We start from the raw sequence: 22,997 nt of genomic DNA, 5'->3' as shown, positions 1-22,997 counted from the left end.
AAGTGACTTGAATTTGAAGTTGCATTTTATGACTTGAAAGTTGAAGCTTCTCTCCTGCATGCATACGTGTTGTCATATATGACATCCTGGGGCACACAGCAGGTGTACAGCGTGCACTCTGTTTCCTCCATTTCCTCGTGAGCAGGGCGGTTACAGGAAGCCTTACCGGCCGGCTGCTGTTTGCACGGGCCAAAGTTCACGTTTGTCACATCCACTTGGCCATTAACTGTCTTTTCTGCATCCCTGTTGTCACAAATGGCCTTTCCTTTCACACACTGTCACTGAGTTTATGCTTTTAGTGCTCATCAACTTAACAGCCAAAGGAAGACAAGTAAATGTCAGCTTTAGTTTCATTTTTTGTTTTGTTTTCAGGTTTGACCTTGAGCAATCCGGGTTTTACCATGTGTTGTCATTTACAGCTATGCTGTTTCAGAAAAAAAAAAAAAAAACTATCTGCGAGAGAGAAAACAAAAGCAGATTCTGAATCTGACTTGCATCTCTGATGAAAAAAAAAAATTCAAGATTTTTTTTGGACTAGTGTCATCCAACTGTCAGTAAAAAAAGCATTAGCAGTTTTCTATCTCATCTATTTTTTCACAGCCAGTCAAGGCTGGTCAATAGAGGGTGCTCAGGTACCACCCCGATGTTGCTCAGTCAACTTGAATAAGGCAAAAGTGAATGAAATATTTCAAGTTGACGCTCCAACAAATCCAAACTGTTAAATGCACTTTTATTACAGAACGCCAGTAAAACAACAAGAGTGATACTCTCAGACTGAACCACGGAGGCATCAATATTTACAATATAGTTATGTACAAACTATCTTACAGGCAGAATGAAAAAAAGGTAGCGTCACAGAAACAACACAGGCAACAGTGTATGCTTTTAAAAAATAATTTGTGAGGCCTTAAAGCACGACTTTTGTATATTGTACAGTCTTTCACGCGCAAACGTTTTGAGTCCAGGAATTGAGTGTTGGAAATGAAGCTTCCTTCTTGTAAATAGAAGAAAACGTGTGCGCTGGCTACTTTAAATAATCTCACATTCATCCAGTTGGACTTTAAATAATCATCCATTCATTCGATGGCCCGCTTCGATTTTGGCCTGAATTATTGTGACAGTTTCAGGCACTCAGAGGTCACTATGGCGCATTTCCACCAAAACATTTAGTCTTTTTCATCTCATATACTGACCAATATAATAATCGTGGTGAACTTGAGCATTTTTCCTTTTACAATTAAAATCATCAAAAGCCCAATTCTGTGTTTTTTTTTTTTTCGGGATGTGTTCAAAGCGGTTTTCTTTGATAAATCTGTTCAATATTTACGATGGCAAATCAGACTCACGGTGACCAATACAACACACCACATACTGTTGATAACATCTCCATAAACAGTCGCCAATCTTCTTCTTCAAACCAAGTCTGTCATAGCACCGGAACTACCAAGTACTAAAAGTTCCTGGAACTTTAGGTCATCTGAAGAGCGACATGATAGGCCAAACAAGAAATGTGGACCCTGTGAGCGAGAGAGTGCAAAGTATGCAGAATAAAATAAGCCTCAAAGTTCAAGGGTCACACTTGGAGCTCGTGGTTTTCTGTGCAGTGGAAGCGGTTTAGCTTCTCCCGCTCCCGGTTGGAAATATCCAGTTTTGGGACGTGGGCCTGCTTCAGCGCAGGGGACGACGAGTGCGAGGGGGCCGGGGAGGGAGGGAGAGTCAGCTCGATTTCCTCGTAGCAGTGCGGGCTAACGGCGGCGGCGGTCGCGCCGGGCGGCGACTGGACCAGAGGCACGGCGGGAGGCGGGAGGGGCGGGGGGACCAAGTGGTCCAAATTTCGGATGAGGTTGACGTACTCCCTCTGGTTGTTGACGGTGTCCTCCTCCGGCGGGACGGCTTGCTGCTTTTTCCGCTTGTGCTGCAAATGCGACAGGACCAAGGCACACGCGGTGCAGCCGCACACTAGCACCAATGCTAAAACGCCCAACAGGATCATATAAAAGCTGATGCCACCTTGTGTGTCTGACATGGCACCTGTAGGGGGCGACAAAAAATAGGAATCGTGCATTACAGAAAACATTTTGTGAATTTCTCTTCCATCTTACCTGGACATTGAGAGCCAAAACAAGGGCTTTTGAGGGTGAGGCACTCGTTTCCATGGTAACCCTCAGGACAGCCACACATGTACCTGCCATCGATGTTGTGACAGGGCATCCCCTGCGAGCAGGGGTTGGGGTTGCACACGTCCAGCGCAATCTGAAATAAAGGTATGATGGTAACAATGACAGGGAAAAAAAAAAATGCACATTTACATTTGTTGTTACAGCCATACTGAAGAAAAAGAAAAAAATGACAGCACGAGATCATTCGAATCCTTTAAGAATAAAAGTAAAGCTCAACTTACCTCACAGAAGATTCCAGAATACCCAAAAGGGCAGTCACAGGCGACAGTGCGTTCATCCTTCTCCGTGCATTGACCTCCATGCAGACAGGGGGCGCTATCACAAGGACCAAGGCGAATTTGGCAGTGTTTTCCAGAGAAGCCAGGCGGGCACAAACATCTGGATCCTGACATCTGGTCCTACACGAGTTGTTTTACAGTTCAGTTTGCCGACATAAATGCAATTATTCCAAGAAATGTACAAACTCACCTCGCAATGTCCGCCATTGAGGCACACGCTCTGGCAGCTGCTGTTCCCTAATACATTTGGAAAAAAAATAGTCATATGAACGCAGATTTATTTACAAATGATTTACAGGAAAGAAAATGTAGGCTTGTTGCTGTGAAGTGGATAAATGTCAGACTCACTGATGTCACATTTTGACCCCATCCATCCAGGAAGACAGTCACACAGGTATCCACCAATCAGATTGCGGCAAAAGCGGGCATGGACGCATATTTTCATTTCACACTCATCGGCGTCTAAAGGGAGAAAAGATTCAATCTGTTGTCATGCATTATGATACCGCGTGCGGGCAAATGGAACATTATTCAATCAATTTTCAATCGCTGCTGTGATGGCGACAGAGTCATTTGTTTTCGGATTGACAACAAATTGGCTGGATTGTACAAAAGACGACGAGGAAAGTGTCCCAATCTTTGTGACATAGAACAGATGACGCACTCTGACGTGATAAAGAAGGCACAGAGATGAACTAAATTGAATATACCGGGTTGAACAAAAGTGGCATTTAGCATAATAAAAGGTTAGCTTAAAATAAAATATAGCAAAGTAGCCACATATTCCTCGCTTACATCACAAGTTTCCTCCTCTGCATTACAAGCAAAGACAATTATTTTTTATTACATTAATTCACGTATTACGCGATAAACGACACGACATTTCGGTTTCTTTGTGTGTCTTAGCATGAAGGAATTGACAATAAAGCTGACTCTGACTCTGGTATAAACTACCGTAATTTTCGGACTATAAGTCGCACCGGAGTATAAGTCGCACCAGCCATAAAATGCCCAAAAAAGTGAAAAAAATCATATATATGTATATAAGTCGCTCCTGAGTATAAGTCGCCCCCCCACCCAAACTATGAAAAAAACCGCGACTTATAGTCCGAAAATTACGGTAGTAAAAAAAAAAATGACACCAGGCTACTTCCTGTTAAGTAGCTTAGCAACAAGTGCTAAATTCTATGTCCAAAATGCAGCGAAAACATGTGCAGTGTGAAAAGCACTCCAGTCCACTTTCTCACTGATAAGTGCCCCAATGAGTTCTTCTCTCATAAAAACACCACTGGTCCACCTACAGAATGAGCTCAGGTCATTTATCACTTGACTTTGAAAGCAACGTGTGTGTATTACAAAGTGTGTAATGCTACGGGGGATTATCAAATGTCAGAGTTATGGATCACTTTAACACAGTTGAGGAGGAGGGTCCATAACCGTGAAAAATTGTTATGTTCCAATCCCCGGGCTGCTCGTGAGTGGATTCAATGTGTGTGTTCTCCCTGAGAAACATCCAACACACAAAGGCCCGGAGGAACATGCTTGTCAGTGTAAATGAACGCAACATTGTGTGAGAATGCAGCCCAGAAGGCTCGATGATGTTTGCGCTTCAAGATGAACAGCTCACCTCAAAGGGGAAGATTTGATCACGTAGCCCTGGTTGAAATGCTGTTTTACTGGCTGTTTGCGGCGGCGCAGGTCTCATCTAACGCGTAATTAGCAACGATAAATGAAGGAATCGGAGACGGTTGCTCCGTGTTGAAATGAACGCGAGGAGGCCCCGAGGCTCGGTAATGAGTTGTTCTCACATCAAGCGCGAGTTCATCTAAAGGTCATCACAACTTGCCCAACGTAATTATAGCTGTGATGAACTTTCACGGTTCGCATATTTTACGTTTGTGATTTTTCTGGATACAGTAATGAGCCCAAACTAATCATTAAAAAGAACTTTTTTTCTTTGTTTTGATTTATTAATGAATGCAGATTTTTAAGCGCGAGAGGAAAATATAAATAAATAAATATAAATAATAATAAAATATATATATTTATATACATATATACATTATAGTTTGACTGCCCCAGTAAGAAGAATTCTGACCGCATTGCAAAGATGGCTACTTGCCTGCAAAGGGATTTAATATTGACCCACTGACCTAGCTGGCAGGTTCTGCCACTCCATCCCGGCGGGCAGAGGCATCGGTAACCTCCCGCAGTCTCTTGGCAAGTTGCACCTGGTCCACAAGGACTTCGGTCGCACTGCCTCAGCGCTGCAACAAGAAAATGTCCGTGAACCGTCGGCGAATGTGTGCATCGTGGACATATTGAGTGTGCGTAGCATGTGGATCTATGATTAGGAACCATGCAGCACTGCTATGCCGACGCTTCAGGGGCTTTAAATATTTTCCGCTGCTGTGGTTTCTGTGCAAACAGTGATAAATGCAATCATTGGTGGCGCACCATTTTCTCATCCTCCACAGTCAGAGGAGGAGGGAGTGTGTTGAAGTAAATGGGGGAAGAAGATGGGAAATGTGACAGGGGTTAAAAGGTCTTCTTCCACTTATCTCAAACGGGAATTAACAAAGAAAATATTGAAAAACTCGAATGTCTGTCTCGTTTCATGAAGGATTCCACTCCAGTCCTGTAGATGGCAGTAATGGTCATTACAAAGAAAGTGCCAACTTCAACACACTAAGCTTTTTTTTACTATAAAGGCCTTCCTGTACCCCTCCTAACCTTTTATTTTCATTCTATAACCCAGCAACTAGTACTTTCCACGAACCTAAACGCAACTCTGCATAAAAAAAGGCCAGACACTACTCGGACAAACAAACAGCCAATTCCAAACAAACAAGGAATTTAATTAATTTTGTTCGTAAATATAACCCACGTCTAAGCTGCTTTGGAGTAACTCAAACAACAAACAAAAGCAAAACTAAACGCCCTCTTTGTTCGTCTGCTTGTCTCACTCCTCTCATAATAATAACAATAAAAAAATACATCTTGTTGTGTATACACGCCGGCAAATCCTGATGGCGAGGAACATCAGGCATGTAGAACGTAGCTTGTTTACAGTCTCAGCTCTGACGTACAATAACCCAAACGGCCCAATCTCGTCTGCAGTTCAGCGACACACTCGCATGCACGCGCTCGTTTATATGACGCACATACCCACGCGTGATCAAGCCGTGACAGCTTGCTTGTTACTCCACCAAAACATCCTTGACCTTTATTCTCGCTTCACGGCACAGACATGAAGTTTATGAGGTGTGAAGGGAAAGTGGAGGAAAGCATCTTTGTTCTAAATAAAAATTATATATATATATACTGTATATATATATATGCTAATGTGTTAGCGTGTATTATCATAGCCATTTACCGTTTGCGCAGGTCTGCCCGGTCCAACCTTGGGCGCAGACGCAGCTGAAGCCCGTGGAGTCCTCCACGCAGGTGGCGCCGTTCACACATGGCGACGACACGCACGCGTGTTCAACTGGCGGGAGGAAAGAGGAAGCAGACAACGAACAAGGCCTTTATTAGTCCCTCGGGGGGAAGTTGTATATAAACTGGCAGATTAGACCAAGGAGTGTTGTAAATTGTTATATACTCACAGGGTACTTCATTAGATACTGTGCAGGCATCTAAGCACCAGCGTCAGCAGGGTGATTTTATTTATTTATTTAGTTTTATTATTATTAATTTAATTTAATTTAATTTAATTTAATTTAATTTAATTTAATTTAATTTAATTTATTCAGGGTGAATGTTTTGGTTCATTTGGCAATTCCAAAATAGGTGTTTAGGGCAAACATCACCAAAAGAACATGGTGGTGCCAGCCAGCATTATGCTTTCAGTTTTAGGCAAGGCAACAAAAGATTATGAACAGTTCTTTAACCTGCAGCTACAACCTCACTCAGAATTGTACCATGAATGAACTTTTTCACCTACCAATGTCACAGTTGCGCCCACTGAAACCTTCCTGGCACTCGCACTGGTACTCGTCGGGCTCCGTGTTGGTGCAGGTGCCGCCGTTCATGCAAGGTTGGTGAGTCCCGCAGTAGTTCAGGTCTGAGACACACACACACAATGGTTTGTTTCATTTAGGTCGCACAATGTAGCCCATGTTATATTAATATCATTAACCTGCTTAGAAACCTTAGATGTTACCCACGCTGTAAAGTGCCTTCAATTCTTTCCAGAAAGAGAAATGCATTACCCACAGTGCAAATAACTACACGCACACACATTTGCTCAGTGATCTCCATCACTTTTGTCTTCACCTGCGTAAGGACCCCGCCTACAGTTACAGGCTCACAATGGCCGTACCCAAGGCTATCGCCTTTCCCTCTGCACAATGGAACGTCCCACGGGCAGAGGGGCCGGGGTCCCGAATTCCCCCTCCCACACCGCGTCTCCTGGGATCATCTTTGTAAAAAAAGTGAGCTGGGAAAGGGAGAGCGAGGTGAAACTTCTTAGTAGGGGGGGAGGTTATCTCATCGAGAAGAGAAACGCTTGAGAGAACATCGTTGTTCATCGATGGGTAAGGTTTGAATCCATCCATCCATCCATCCATCCATCCATCCATCCATCCATCCATCCATCCATCCAACGCGTGTACCTTTATCACACAGCAGACCTCCCCAGTTGACGTCGCACACACACTGCCAGGGTTCAGTGCAGCTGCCGTACACGCAACCGGGGAACGTCACACACTGGTCACACAGAGACCCCGTCCAGCCGTAGTGACAGCTAAGGAGAAGACGGCAGAAGAAAAACATGTTTATATTCTCTCGGTACATTCCGCATAATGAGACGCTTCTCGGCCGAAGGGAAACAAATTCCTCGTCGACCAAGCACGATAGCGATGAAAAACCACAATAAATGCAAAACAAGGTTCATTACGATGCTCACTGGTTACAGCATGACACTGACCTGCATCTAATTTCATCCGAAATAGTGACATCAAGTCAAAAAGAGAATTTAAATGAAGCTCTTGTGTTGGATTTCATGTTGTGGGTGAATATCACACACAATGTGAGACACTCACGTGCATTGCCCAGGTTCGGTGCAAGAGCCGTGGGCCTGGTGACATCCTTGCCTGCACACGGCTGCAAAAAAATACAATCATAAATTAAAAAAAAAGCCATTTTTTTGCTTCAGTTCAATGGACATTGTGCTGCTCACTCTGGTATTTGCACCTTGGCCACCAGGGGGCAGTAAAACAAAGACACCCCCCCCCCCCCCGCCCTTCCAATTCATCACAATTAAGTCACCCGAGCTAATTTTTGAAACTTCCTCCAATCAGCAACCTGCTGAGAAGGAAGCGTGATGAGGCGAGGCGAGGCGAGGGCGGGGGTGCTAATGGCTGCAGGATGTCCTAAAACGGTTTTTTTCACGGTTTCCATTTGTGTTTCCTGCATTTCGTTTGGACCACAGAAGCAAATGCTTGGTGGTCACAGAGTTCATATCCAGCTGTGGAGTCACATGCACAGGTGGAGAATGAACCATTCAAATCCAAATGTGCTATCGGGAGTTGTTTTATGAGGGGGGAACCCGATTTTGACCGCCTGCTGGCATGTGTTAGTTTAGGGAAGTTTATTTTTATTTATCTTTTCAAACAATCTTCAGTAGAGTGGCGTAGCACCTGACCTTCTTTGCACTCGGCTCCCGTCCAGCCTTCCATGCAGACCTTGGAGCCGTTGGGGTCGCAGTTGAAGTGGCCGAAAAAGTCGTCGCGGGCGCGGCAGAACTTATTGCAGAAGGGCCCGTAGTAGTTGGAGACGCAGCGAAAGCGCAGGCGGTACTCCAGGCTGAAGGAGCGGCCGTGGTGGCGGTACGCCTGCCACTGCTCTCCGGGATTCAACATGGAGGAGAGAAGAACACGCTCAATCAGCTGATCTGAGGGAGCAGTAGAAGAAGAAAAAAAAACTCTTTAATCTTTGAGCACATCTTTTTTTAACATTCAAAATCAATTGACAGTGTCCTAACTCAATTCAAAGTAAAAATGATGAGGCTATAAAGCAACTCTAGCTAACTAGCAGTTGACTGTAATAAAGTCCAGTGCACCTTGTTCTGACATTGTCCACTTGACTTTGAGCTGCTTATTAAATCGCAAGTGATGGAAAAGTTGAACCCAATTTAAATAGACCTTGAATAATAACACTGGTGCTATCTTATTCAAAGTCATTGCGTCCTCTAGGTACTGCTTAATGCCTTTTCACTAGGTACTGTAAAGGGCAGTTGGAAGGGGTACATTCAGTAATCCGCTTTGATTAAACGGCGGTCCTGCAAGCGAGGCAGGACCGCCCCGCCCCGCCCCGCCCCGTGTTAGGTCGGCTGCGAGATGGCAGAATAGCTTCAGTGGCAGAGTCGGGAGCTGTCAGGAGCCGAGATGGAGCTGGACGATAATGACAAGGAGAAGACGGTGAAGGAAGCGTAGAGCTACCGCTCATTATCTCCCCTATCTTTTTGGGATCATCCACCGGCACCATGAGGAAGAGGAGGAGGATGGTGGGATGAAAGTCGAGGCATGACAGGAGTGCAAAAAATGCATATATATATATGACAGGGAAAAAAATATATAGATATATTTATGATTATATATTTATATATATATAAGTATAAAATATAGATTAATAAATAAATACATTTATATATATTTATATTATAAATATGTATATTATTTATAATATATATGTATATTTTTATTTATTATATATATACTATATATGGAGCTCATGTTGACTGTCATGCAGCTTTTCTCGATTAGGAGGAGAAACAACAAGGCAGATGAGCAGGAAATGAAAAGCGAGCCCTCCTAACCTTGTGTGATCAGAGACAAGAGAGACAAAAAAATAAAAAATAGAGGCACATTTTTCCCAAGCACACATGCACCTCATTACAGTGGTGGGTATAAACACTGGCCACAACGTAATGAGATCTACTACAAGAGCTGCATAGACCTCAGATTTTTTTTTCCACAACAGGCACCAAAGTTGTTCCCTGTGGCCCGAAAATAAATAACTACCACTAACTTCAACTGCAAATGATGACAACAAATTGTCACATTATGGCTTGTGTATATGTCATAATTTCTTAGTCCAAATTGGGCTATTTGTTGTGACAATGAGATCTCACAATCACAGCCTGTCATGTTTGCCCAAATTGTCTCATTTTATCCGCTTTGGCATGGACTCAAATGATCTGAAAATCAGTGTGATGCCGCTCTCATCCCTACGTGCGTAAATAAATAAACACAGTAAAACAAATTGTACTGCACCTGCTTGTGATGTGTTGTTGTCATCATCCTGAGCCTCCAAAACCAAAGAGAATGACTTCTGTAAGAGAGAAAACACACAAATTTACATTTGAGCATTTCCAAACTGTGCTTGCTGGGTTTCTTGGTTAATCCCATTTAGACTCACACAAAGCATTCCAAGTCAAATTTCATAAATTCATCGCCGTATTTGGAGATAGCGGCCCACCTCGTATTGGTGACATGGAGCTCGGAGGGTTTATCACCCATTAGAGATAAGAGAGGCCACACGCTCTTTTCTGATGAATACATTCATGCCACACACAAGGCGAGCATATCGCAAAAGCCTCAAACCCAACATTTGTTATTATTCCGCGGTTGTCGTCGCCCACAGCGCTTCGGTATGGTCTCGTCGTTATTGTGAGGAGGAGAGAAGATTGGATGGAGGTGAAGGAGATATGGGAAGGTGCGAAATGGGCGGCCGGGGGAGGTGAAAATTGCTGCGGGAGACCTTGCTGGGTTTAAACAACAACAAATCTAACAGCTCATGTTATTTATATATATTTTTTTATAGGAATATGAAATTTAAAAAAATATATTTAGGGCACAGACTGTTCTGTTGTACGGCGCCGCACTAGATTGAATCACCTGTTGCGATACGTGATGAATGAGGAGAACAAAAAAGGTCAAAGGGAGGGAAACAAACACTTATCAGAGAGTGGAAAGATTAGAGAGTGAAAAGACAGTCGATCAGATAAAGCGCCCACGAACATGCGGGCACGCAAAGATTGGAAGGCACGGTGCTAATGAGATGCGCAGGGTAGCAGTTCGTTAAGGGCAACAGAGAGCAGAAAGCTCACTGACACAGTGGCCATTAAAATTCATTCTTTTCAATTTAAAGCTGGGAGAGCCACACGGTGGAATATCATGAATAAATAGCCGAAGGGCGGTCTTGAAAAATGATGTCATTATGTCATTTCATTCAATGAAGACACTAAATCGATTGAAATAAATAGCAGCCATGTTTTGAAGTATTGGAATGTATGGAAAGTTGAATTGATTGAGAAATGTGGACAAAGCATGTCGAGAATATGCGGCGAAGAATTTTTCAAAAGAGAGTAAAAATGGGAATTACGATGATGTCATTTCTCCAGGAAAGGCGCGTCTGGGGAAGTTTTTTTTTTACTAAGTTTGGAACCTCCGCAGAGGTCACGCTAACTATGAGTCCCGACGAGCGCTGATAAGAGAATAGAAAAGGTTAGCGAGCGCTTCCTGAGCGCCTTTACAAAAAACACACAAGCGGGCCACCGCCGTACGACGTCATTGGGGCATTAACGAGGGAGAGAAGAATCAAATGTTCAAAAACAACAACGTGGAGCACAAAGCGGGCAACACAACTGTCAACAAAATCCGCTGGAATCCCAACCGGTGATGTGACATGGCAGTCGGTCCACACAGAACCTGGATTTGAACTTTCTCGCCATGTCTCCTATGCAGATCAGAGTCTTCTCAGAGAGTCTAAGATCATCGAGGCTAGACACATGAGGGATTTTCAAATCAAATAGACAATTAGAAGTTAACTTTTCCCCCCGAGGCTGCGCTAAAGCCAAAAGACGGATTACGGCGCCCGGCGCAGACGTCTCACATTGAAGCCTTTATTGACGACAGGCCAAATTCACATTTAATGAAGATCTGAGAAGGCTCCTCATAAACCTGACATCTACTGCTTTACTACTAACTCTTCCCAGCATTAAAGCATCCCCCTCTCCCCCCCCCTGCATGCGGCTCAGACATGGGCCGGGTAGGATATCCCGACAAAGCCAGGCTGTACAAACACAGCTCTGCCACAGGAAGAACTCCCAACCCTGAGAGAGGAATTTCCCTTCACAACGCATGTCCACTGCATGCAACACACACACACACAATCAGACAATTTGACAGCAAGAAATAAATCATGCAACAATAGAGACCATCGATGGAGCGCTCTAACTGCATTATCGCAGGTACTGCTGATATGAACCGAAAATATTATCGCTATATTTGGAAGAATTGGTGCAAGAACAATCATTTGGACATGACAAAATGGCGGACAAATTATAATATACGGGGAAGCATATTTGGTAGCTCAAAACGGCCACAATAGATGTGATTGTATTGAATTGATGAGAATTAGGAAGTTCGATTTAAATATTGTAACATGTGACAACAACTGCAAATTATTTCCAAGCTATGACAAAACAATGAGCCACGGGCGTGTTTCTGTATTATGGATTCATTTAAGCAGCGGTTGATTAGATTTAAGGCTCCAGTGGCTTTGAATTACTGCAAGAGGGGGGAAAAAAAATGGTAGCATCAAGTATAGGCCTCAACATCATTGAAGTTTAGCACATTAGCACGCTAAAGAAGGAGGCTAATTGACAATTAAACATGCGAGCGTGCACACCGTGTAGAAGACGCGCAACTTTCTCGTGAGCGGGAAAATATGCAGCTGTGTTTTCATGCACCTGCCAACTCTCACTCGGAACGTGAGGAGGGAGGTCCAAGGCAATTACGAGCTCACGCATATGCAAACGCACACACAGACTGTTGTCATGACAGCGTCCTTGCCCGCGTCGGATCGGACGGCACACGCTTCGCCGCCACGGCAAATTAGTGGAACGGCCATTATTATTCTGACAGCATAAAGTCAGATTTGACATACAGAGTGTGATTGAAGGGCTGCGTATGAAGGGTGGTCACGGTTATCTGCCATGCACACAATTGTTTTCCATTTTTTCTTTTTTGTATCTCCATCCGGCACGTTTGTCTCAAAAAGCTGAGCACCGAATCGATTTCCACTCCATTGAACTAAAATAAACCACAAACCTATCAGGCCACCGAGAGCGTCACCATAAAGGACATAAAAAACACAAAAGCTCACTCCCGCAGGACACGATTGTTGTCGCGTTGATGGATTTTTTGCTTACAGGAGCAAAGAGAAAAGAAAATCAATGTCTTCTCTTTGTGACTTTTTGCTCTTGAAAGAGAGACATGGCTTCACGGCTGATGCTTTCTAAAATATTAATCGGAGTATCATCAAGTGGAGGCTGACATTCCGGCCCCTTCAGGTGAGCAAAACAAACACACCCGTTCCATGTGACCCCCGCCCCTCTAATTGCAATTTTAGGGTTCCAATGCTATTGTGACATAGTCCAGTGGATCCCACCCAGAAACACCTGTGTGCCTCCCTCATCTTCACATCCCCTCTGCAGGGCATCCTTCTCCACCCTTCCCCTCCTCTCACTTCCCATCCTGATCAGCCCCCCCCAAACAAATGTCCCGCCCATGTCTCGCCAAAAGTCCCCCCCCCCCTTGCCACTTCTCCCTGGAAACTTCCGCAGGAAATTACCTTGTCTAGTCTAGTAGCTTCACATCCACTCAGGCACTTTTAGGAGGGAGCATTAGTGAGGATAGACTGGGAGGGGGGCTGTCTGAAAAACTGTGTGGGAGGGGTGGGGGTTGTCTTGTCCCAGGGTACAAATCACAGTGCCTGTAAAAGGTGACATTTATGTGCCGCTATTCCCAGTTGCTTATTTATTTATTTATTTATTTATTTATTTATTTATTTATTTAAAAATATGCATTTATCAAATGTAGTCATTTATAAAATATATTTAATAATGTATTTATATATATATTTATTTATTTATACAAATATATTTATTTATACAAATATATGTATTTATTTATTTAAAAATATGTATTTATCAAATGTACCGTAATTTTCGGACTATAAGTCGCACCGGAGTATAAGTCGCACCAGCCATAAAATGCCCAAAAAAGTGAAAAAAAAACATATATATGTATATAAGTCGCTCCTGAGTATAAGTCGCCCCCCCACCCAAACTATGAAAAAAAACCGCGACTTATAGTCCGAAAATTACGGTAGTCATTTATAAAATACATTTAATCATGTATTTATACATATTTATGTATACAAATATATTTATTTATACAAATATATTTATTTATACCAATATATTTATTTATCTATTTATTCATTTATCTATTTATTCACTTATCTATTTATTTTACAGTGCACCAATTCTAAATTAGAGCCGACATGAGATCCGAAATACTGGCGGTCAACCATCCGCCCCGCAAGCGAGCAAACAGACCGATTCCAACTCCGTCTAAATCCGAAGGGACAACAATAATAAAGTAGCTCAACATCACGACGGGGTTGAAGCCATACGAACAGCCGGGAAGATTTCGCGAGAAGTCGATCAGTTGGCGGTGAAAGGAAAACATGGTCTGTAATTACACCTGTGTAAGATATTACTTCTGTGACACCGACAGAGGTAGCGGTTGATTTCACCGCGACCTCCTTTGTCTTCTTTCATTGGCGACAAAATCCAATTTGCACACTAATTAAATCATTTAGAAAGTTTTCCCTTGAGATGATTGGGTGACAGTTAGTTCAGTTATCTCTTCAGCACACAACTCCTCGAGGGAATTAACTTTCTCAGTCTCCTCTCGACTGATGTGAACAATCGTTTCATGAGCTCTCAGGTAGGGCGCGTCCGTGGGGGGGGCAAACAGGAGTGTGTGTGCACGCCAGGGTATCAGCGTACACGCAGGTATGCGGCGAGGCAGCGTGGGAGAGTCAATTAGAGCACAAAAGAGTGAAAGAGAGACTCGGCAGAGGGAAAGAAAGCGCCTCTCTTCTGGTTTGTCTTGGTTGGCTTCACATGATCACAGCGACGACGCACCATGACAAGCCCACGCGGGGCTTCCATCTTGCTAGGTCACATTATTGGTCATTGACAAATATTAGCACAAGTACTCAGTATCATGGCGGCAAATTATCTCACAAATTGGACTGCAACAGCAATGCTGGGAGTAGTTTTAAAAACAAAGTGATTACCTAATAAGTCGCTAATTACAAAGCATAAACAGGAGATGTGCAAATTGCAAAAAGGATGTCGCTACCAAGAGGAAATCAAAACTACAAAGCGCTAATAAGATCCAAATACAAAGCGACAATTACGTTTCTCATGAAGAGGAATGAGGGAGCTCACCTTTCCTCACAATGAGCTTACACACCCCGGCGGAGGGGGGGGGTCACATTCCCGGCCCGACAAACCCACCCGGCCACTTCCACGTTGTGTCACATCTAACCGATCTCACAGGCGTGATGCACAATGCAATCAACGCACGCTAACGAGGATAATCAATCGGCTAATCGGACGGATGTGATTCAAAGGAGAAAAAGTTACGACGCTGAGTGAATGCAAAGATGGATCGAGTGCAATATTGGGGACTCTTTTTTTGGGCCTGCCTGGGTGTGTTTTGATTAAAAGCTAGAATCAATACATTTCCTGGTTCCAACTACTGAGCTGCTAATGGAAGATTCATTACTCTGCTTAGATGAACACGAAACCTAAAAGTCAGCAGTTGGACGGGTCGATTCTACACCGAGTGGTACCTCAACTTTTAACTCAGTGAGAACTTGTGCGTGCAGTCCATCCCCAAATCGATTCATTCATTGATTAATCGACATTGTAAATATTTCCAACACGGACTGATGTTTTACAAGGCGGGATGTTTCGAGTACAAAACGATTCCCATTGTGAGTCAATTAAGCGCGATGGACCTGAGCAGCGTGGTGGCTCGGTTTAAAAGGGAATTTCCCCCGAGCAGATCGAGTGATAAAGCCTTTGTCGCCCGGCCCCGCTTGGCAGGGAGGGAAAGAAAAGGAATCTGAACTCTGTCTCTGAGGGTCATTGTTATTCCAGCCAGCCTTGTTTGAGTGTATTGTTGTGCTTGAAGCTTCGGCCCGTTACCGTGGTAACCCCCCATAGATAACCAAGCTCTGCCCCTTGTACTTACTGGCCAGGCGTATTTGAAGGGAATGACAATGAGTCCATTAGTCCCATCATCTCCTCCACGGCGGTGGAGCGATTGGGAATTTCCTCCAAGGATCCCCGTGCTGCCCGAGCCGAAGGTGCAGGCTCCGGTCGGGGCCACTCGGGCTTGGTACTCCTTGAGGCATGCTTGGAAAAAAGTGTCGCACTGGTCTCGGGATGAGCAGCGTTGTTCGCCGCCGACCGGGATGTCGCAGCAGTTTCCGTTCAGAAGGAGTCCGTTGGGGTTCTGGTAGTGGCGGATCTGGAGCTCGAACATCCCGACTGTGCGCACCGCCTGACAACAACACAGACAGAAAGCGCCTTTATTCGACATCTTAATGAGGCCCAACCACTTTGGTGTCATTCTGCTTTGAAGGTTCCGATGTATAACAATAATTACAAAGAGGCCTGGTCTTCGAACTGTCAGCATATGACAAGAAAATGAATTAATAATGTGTTTCTAGAGAGCCATCATTTTAAATGAGTGACTGCTAGCTACAATTGAAAAGATTCTGTTCTGAAAGTGACACCAATTTCATAAAAGTGGATATTTGCAGTAAACGGGAATTGAGTTGATATCAAATAAAATACAATCGTATGTCTACCAATGTATTGTTGACGATCAAACCAATATTTTATTTCAAGTAAAATCATCCTGAAAGTATCTGAATCAGTATGCTAGCTTAATGCTAAAACGCAATGTGAAATGCTTCAGATTGGCTAACAAGACTAGCATCACTGTTGTGATTGTCAAAAATTGTATTTACAGTAAGTTAAAAAACTGTATTCTGATTAATAATGTGTTTGTGGAATATTAAGTACTAAAATACGCCCTTTATTTATTTTTTTTATCCATCTCAGGTGGCGGCCATTTTATCACTTGCTGTCAACTGAAAATGACACCGCAGTGCCTAAGGGACTACGAACGTCACATGACCAAACTAAAAAAAAAAATTCTATCAGCATAAAGCCAGGGAATAACATAAGTTGAATTAACGACAACATCAGCAATGGCTGCCGTTCAACATAATCCTGCGATGATATTTCCTTTTCTTCTCCGCACCCTTCAGAGTTTTTACTCTTCTGTTAAGGGAGGCTGCCTCCTTATTTCTCAACATGGGAACGGGCTTCTGACATTTCTCTTTCTTCAGCTTTCACCACTGTCACCTCACCATTCTTCTTTTCTGCCAGCTTGAGATGGGTGGAGGACACACACGGACACACACAGACACACACACAGGCGAGACTTAATAAGACCCCCTGAGAATTTCAGAGCAGCAGGGTCGTTCGTGTGTGTGCTGTCTACTGGGAGGGGAGTGACAATGGCGTTGCCGACAATGTCCTCAAACTCTTTCATTTTGTCTTTAGAATTGTAAGGCGGCCAGACCAAACGCGTTTGCGGTTTTCCTTTTAAAGTCCAATTATGAAGCTGAGCAGAGCCACATCACCTCACTCCTGCCCCATTTCATCTCCATCAAAAGGCTTGCGGCGATACAGTGGCGCTCATCACTCTGCATCCTCCTTTTCTTCCAACCCTCCCGTCCGTGTCCGAGTCATTAGCGGCATTCCGGCATGTCAGCGCTCAATCGGAGCAGAGAGACATGCCGGGCCGTGTCGTCTCTGCAGGAGCGCCAATCCACTTGTTCGTTTTCTATCCTGCGTGTTCCGTTCGGGGTTGCGAAGAACTGGAGGCTAAGAGCAACCGTCACATTGCTATCCAAAGTACAGCATTCAAAACCAAAACATGCAAATAAATACACAAATTCAAAAGCCACCAGTCATAGCACAGCATCTGTTTGACCCAGTCAAACCAGTTCGGATCTCTTCCAGATGTTGAAGAATAGGACTCGGAGGTCAAAGGGGACTCCACTCCTTGTAACCACCCACACTCGCGTGTTGGTCTCCCAAGTGGCAGATCGGCCTATCCCGACTGGGAGGCCATTCAAGTGGAACTTTGTTCTTACGCCAGCTGCATGAAAGTTAGCATTGTGAACCGCTTCAGTCATAAAGGTCCGCAATTATAATAAAGCAACACTTTGGGCCTGGTCGATAGATATAATGCATTCCATGAATTAGTTCTTCAGAGTTCAATGCATGTACCGTCTTTTTCCATGTATAATGCGCAAAATTTAACTAATTTATTGTCCTAAAATCTGGGGTGCGCATTATACATGGGTACAAATTTTTTTTTTTTTTGAAGAAGAAAATCTCCCTCGAAATAAAACTTGAAATCACCTTTCTTCTTGTTTGTTGTCAATCGCGCATCCGCACGTCACTTTCCTCTCTTTTCATTTTAACCTAACTGATCGCGGTGGTGCCTTTCTGGGCAGTCGGAGAAATCAACGGCAACAAAAAAGATACATCCAGCCGAGTTAAGAAATCACCAGAAAGATCACCATGACAATTGTGAACACACAGAAAGATAATAAATAACTGGAACATCACTCAAATATTGGTGATCCCGTTGAGAGTCTCACATATTTCTTTGCTATCGAGTTTGCTAGCGCATGCGCAGTGATACTGACCGGCAGAATAACATCTGGTTGTTCCCAAAGATGATCTTTTTTCTGAAATAATTTTACGTTTACGGACTTAAGTAGGAGTCAAAATTTGGGTGCGTATTATACATGGGTACAGGCTTTTTTCCAGCATCGACATGCCATTTTTAGGGTGCGTATTATACATGGAAAATTACGGTAGTTGTAATATTTCTGAATGAAATACAATGAGACCATCACATATCAGCGAAGCACAGAATCTCTCTGCCTGCGCTCCAATTAAATCCACCAAAAAATTGTGACTTGCGCCACAACTTAGACCTATTTTTAGGTGGTCTAAAATGTACCGTACCTTCTGTTGCTATATTGTCAGGTGCATTAGGGTCATATAATTAGAAATAAAAAGGCCCTCAGTCCGCCCATCAACTGAGAGAATGCAGCGATTGGAGCGCGTTGTTGCTCAGCGATGAAGCATAGAGAAATGCCGGAATATTCGGCATTGACACACTCCAGAGTGTTCTTGGCAGTGGCCTTGAGGCTTCACACACACATCCACATGCATACATGGAGCAGCTTCCTCACATCACAACTAGGCATCAGGAGGTCCTTGACAGCTGCACAGTATAAACTCAGCACTCATTGTTCCAAACAGCACCTTTTTTTTTTTTCTTTCATAAATCTCTCTAGAAAGCAACACATGCATTTGAGTAACACACACCAAAGGAGGAGTGTTAGTATTAACAATAGAAGATGCGTCAAGCAGCCGCAGGGCTATGAGCTCATCGGCCACTTCATTATTTTGACATTGTCATTTAAGGCTCGCTTTTGTTGATCTGGTAAAACGACTGCGGTGAAATATTAATGATGCCTTGGTTAGGTAACTGCAAACTTCTATAAGCCTACTTATAAGGTAACCGGTTTTTTTTCTCACTTGATGTTCTGGAATTTCAAATGGCTGCTTATACTAAACATTGCGCAATGATAATCCACATACATAGTCCAAGTCCATTCTTTGAGAGCCGTAAAAAAAATGATGATTTAAATAGTGCAGTATAACGCTAGAAAGCAATTCCCATGGTGTTTTCATCCATGCATGTAGTAAAACCAGGATTAGTTCGGTTCCCTGAGTCAGAACAACAGGTGGGCAGGAGAACCGCCAGCACAATACGCATGACAAAAAGCGCCAATAACGTGCAAATGTGAAACTGTGGGGGGGCAAAGTGTGTTCAAAGACGGGCGGTGTGCTTGAAGTGTTGCTGGAAATAGCACCTAATCGGCGGCTTACCTGTGGTTGCATGACGAGCGCGACGAGGAAGATCACAACCCGCGCCAGGTGGAGGCTCTCCGCGTGCGCGGCGGGCTTCCCGGTGACTCTTCTGAGCTCCGGCCGACTTGTGCCTTCCATGCCGGTGTCGGAGGCGGCGATGCCCACCTCCCCTCCACTCTTCCTCCGATTCCGAACCGAATCTTTCACACCCCCTTCTCGTGGCCACTTACTTCATCCCTGCTTTGATTTGCACCCGCCGTGCATACACCTGCGTCCCTCTGGAAAGCCGGTGAGCGTCCGCAAACGCACCACCACCACCCTAAAAAAAAAAAAAAAAAAAAAAAGAAACACCGGAGCGTGGCGATGGTTCTTCTTCCTCTTTTAAGCGGCTTTAAAGGTCCAATCTGGTGGCTCGCGCTGGACTTGAACTCTCATCCCAATTAGGTCACTCTCCGTCTCTCTTCAAGGCAAATCAATCAAGCCCCGAAGCAATCGAACATCTTCCGATTCTAGCCCATTTTTTTTTTCTTATTGGTGTAAAGTTGTTGGGTTTTTTTGCCCTTTGTGCGCTCATGCAAAAAAGCGCCGGCTGGTCATTTGTCAAGCGCATAGGAAGCCTAGCGGCGAGTCAATGTGGCAAACAATGAGGGAGAGAGAAAGAGAGAGAGAGAGAGAGAGAGAAAGAACGCTCGGAGGGTGTGTCCTGAAGCAGCGACTATCCGTCTTTCAGCGCCGGTCCGGAAGATTTCCACCGCTGACAAAAGCCCCACTTTCTCTTTTTGCTCTCAAACTTTGCTTCATGACGCGTCACTTAGGCGCACCGCTCCACATTATCCACGCGTAAAATCTTTTTTTCTTTTACGCAATGCTCTTATTTGTCAAAAGCTCTGCTGTGGGCCAATTAGCAGCAGGATTACACCGGCTGGACCTCAGGGGCCCCATGTGTTGTCTCTCCCCCACCCCCTTTCTAATTTCATTTGAATGATAAAACAGTTCGATCATTGCATTTTAGTGTCTCAAGCCAAATCAATTACAATATTCAACTGTATCAATTTTCTATCGCATTTCAAGGTGAGCTGCATCACTTTGGGCTCCGTATTTTAACTTGTTCATAATGACATGCTAGTTACCATGGTTACAAGCTGCTATTGTTAGATGAAGTCTCATCATCATCCATGAAGTATGTTACTAACTGGCTTTGTCTCGCTCTTTCCAATGGCTGCTGCTTCATGCTTGCCATTTTCATGCTTGTAATGAGCATTGGAGAAGCTCGGGGCAGAGGTGGTGACACCGTGGGACTATTACGGATATTGATACGGCTGTGCCCATCGTTCTCTCATCCATTCCTCGATCACTACTTTTTATCTTCAGAGGCAACTCTTTAAAAAAAAAATAATATCTAGCGAAACCATGATGATCTTGACTGAATTTAATCGCACATTTATCTTAAAAATGAAATGTCCCCCAAAAAAATGACAATGTTCATCTATCTATGTGTGTGACATATAGTGACAAGCAGAAGAATCAATCCCTTTTTTTCTTGAGATGGCAGCAGGAAAAATATTTTCAGGGTATTGCGCTCATGCACATGGCATGTTTTCCACACGTGTCCACACAATGTACTTTCTTTATCGCCGATGGTGGTCTTCTTGCTCAAGAACTTCCCTGACAACCGCTGGCGTTTCCGCGGCCCCCGGCGCTCGCCGTTGAGCCCCCCCACCAACTGCAGAACAGAGGGGACCCTTGAGGAAACGGGGGGGCCTCCATTTGCATGGCAGGGGCCGTGACCTTGGTGTCCGAGATGAATTCTTAACCAAGGCGAGAGAGGAAACGACATGATAGGACCAAGTCTGTGCTCCATAGCTCTCTATAGCTCACCTGTGGAAGTTAATAAAAATGACTAAACAAGAGCTTGGGGGGAAAATTAAATGCTCAAGGTATACATCTCCTCTATCCCCCTTACAAATGAATGCAGGTCTCAACCTCAAACTCTCAAAAGTCAAATTTGTTTTACCCGACCTACCCAAAATAAATCGGTCCACTTTTGGGTCCCGATCCACAGGTTGAGAACCCCTAATTTGTGACTGTATTAGGATTGGAATTGCTATACAGCAGGGGTGTCCAAACCTTTTGCAAGGAGGGCCAGATTTGATTAAGTGAAGGGGCCCGGGGGCCAATCGTTTTTTCGGACATTTTTTAACTACAAAAATGTCATGCAAATACACACTGTTATAAAACAAATTTCATTGTCACAATTGTCTTTATTTTTCAAATGACAAAATAACCAAATATGAGTCACTCAGGCAGATGTGAACCACTCTAAAAACACAAATTCTGCCTTTCATTCATATCTGAAGAGTCAGATAACATTGAACAAACTGTATGAAATACCTTAAATTTACATGAGTTTAAAATTACTTTTGCCTCATGAACATTTTAAACGGGAGTTATAAGTAATGCAAAGTTGTCTGTTATTATTAAAACTTAAAACTAGTGAATCTGATAGTGTCTCTTTAAGTCTTAAAGAGACACTATCTCACTATCAGACTAAACATGCGAACACAAACGACCAGCTAACGGAGTGACCGCGCTGATAAAGTGAAGCAGCTCCAAGCTGAACTGGCAACACAACAGCGATTCTTCACACGGGACTGTGAGTCAAAAATAAATATTACTAAAGCAAGCTACGAAGTGGCCATGTTAAGACTGTTGATGTTATGGACCTGTAGACCTGACACAAACTATTATTTTCTGAAAGATAATGTAAATGACAAGAGCAAAATTACTTAAAACTAGTGAATTTTTACCCGACCCACCCAAAATGAATCGGTCCACTCTTGGGTCCCCATCCACAGGTTGAGAACCCCTGATTTATGACTATTAGGATTGGAATTGCTATACAGTATGAAGAAACTATCCGGTATGGTGATACTATCGCATGGTGAGTTACTTCAAGCTTCCCAATCTCTTGATTGAATGAATCAACACACATTCCATGCGAGTGTGACATCGACATCACAAAACGGTGCCATACGCAAGCAAGAGTCTCCAAATAGAACAGACAAACCTATCGGAAAGGAAGCAGATCGACAAAGATACAGTCTGGAAAATGTCGCGGGTCGGTCTTCGGGGAGATCTCTCGCGCTCTCTTTTTATTCGACTGCCGAGTGACGTCAACACCCTCCCACACATGCGAGCCGACAGATAAGTCGTCTTTTCAGCTCCTGCAACTGTAAGAACACTGTGCTGGTGAGTAGGAAGGCGCTAGGCATTTTGCCAGGAGCATGAAACACACACAGACACACACATGTGGCGCCCTGGTGGCGAAGGTCAACGCTTTCTCAAGGCAAAATAAGGGAGTGTGGAAAGGCTTGGGAAAGTGACGGAAGAATGCGCATTTGTGCAAACACAGTCGAGGTGACCTAAAGACAATAACTCAGGGCACAGTTTAAGTCCACAACAGGGGGGGGGGGGGCTCCCTGTGACTGTGTACTTACACTAGACACTTAGCGAGTCCAAATTAAGCCAAACTCACATTGAATCCACTCAGCACATAATTACAGAACACAATAAGCCAAGACCAGAGAGGATACGGTGGGCAAACAAGAATTGGGCATTTACTAATTGGGCCCA

At 43.9% G+C, this 22,997-nt stretch overlaps 1 protein-coding gene and 1 long non-coding RNA gene across 2 annotated transcripts; both read right to left on the bottom strand.

The window, feature by feature from the left end:
• Positions 1 to 713: 713 nt before the first annotated feature.
• LOC119132130 (protein jagged-1b) lies at positions 714 to 20,289 on the bottom strand. Its single transcript, XM_037267112.1, has 14 exons — positions 19,383 to 20,289; positions 15,583 to 15,894; positions 9,736 to 9,793; positions 8,106 to 8,354; positions 7,504 to 7,564; positions 7,075 to 7,205; positions 6,405 to 6,524; positions 5,835 to 5,948; positions 4,612 to 4,725; positions 2,807 to 2,920; positions 2,649 to 2,695; positions 2,402 to 2,578; positions 2,103 to 2,253; positions 714 to 2,031 (listed from the first exon to the last, which is right to left on the bottom strand). The coding sequence occupies exons 1-14, from the start codon at positions 19,500 to 19,502 to the stop codon at positions 1,574 to 1,576; spliced, it is 2,226 nt and encodes a 741-aa protein (XP_037123007.1). The 5' UTR covers positions 19,503 to 20,289; the 3' UTR covers positions 714 to 1,573.
• A 36-nt stretch (positions 20,290 to 20,325) lies between these two features.
• LOC119132134 lies at positions 20,326 to 22,849 on the bottom strand. Its single transcript, XR_005099793.1, has 3 exons — positions 22,399 to 22,849; positions 20,988 to 21,242; positions 20,326 to 20,741 (listed from the first exon to the last, which is right to left on the bottom strand). It is a non-coding gene; the product is annotated as an uncharacterized LOC119132134 (long non-coding RNA).
• Positions 22,850 to 22,997: the final 148 nt, after the last annotated feature.

Source organism: Syngnathus acus, chromosome 13, assembly GCF_901709675.1.
Source record: "Syngnathus acus chromosome 13, fSynAcu1.2, whole genome shotgun sequence".
Lineage (NCBI taxonomy): Eukaryota > Metazoa > Chordata > Actinopteri > Syngnathiformes > Syngnathidae > Syngnathus > Syngnathus acus.
This window is presented reverse-complemented; position numbering and strand designations above follow the sequence as displayed.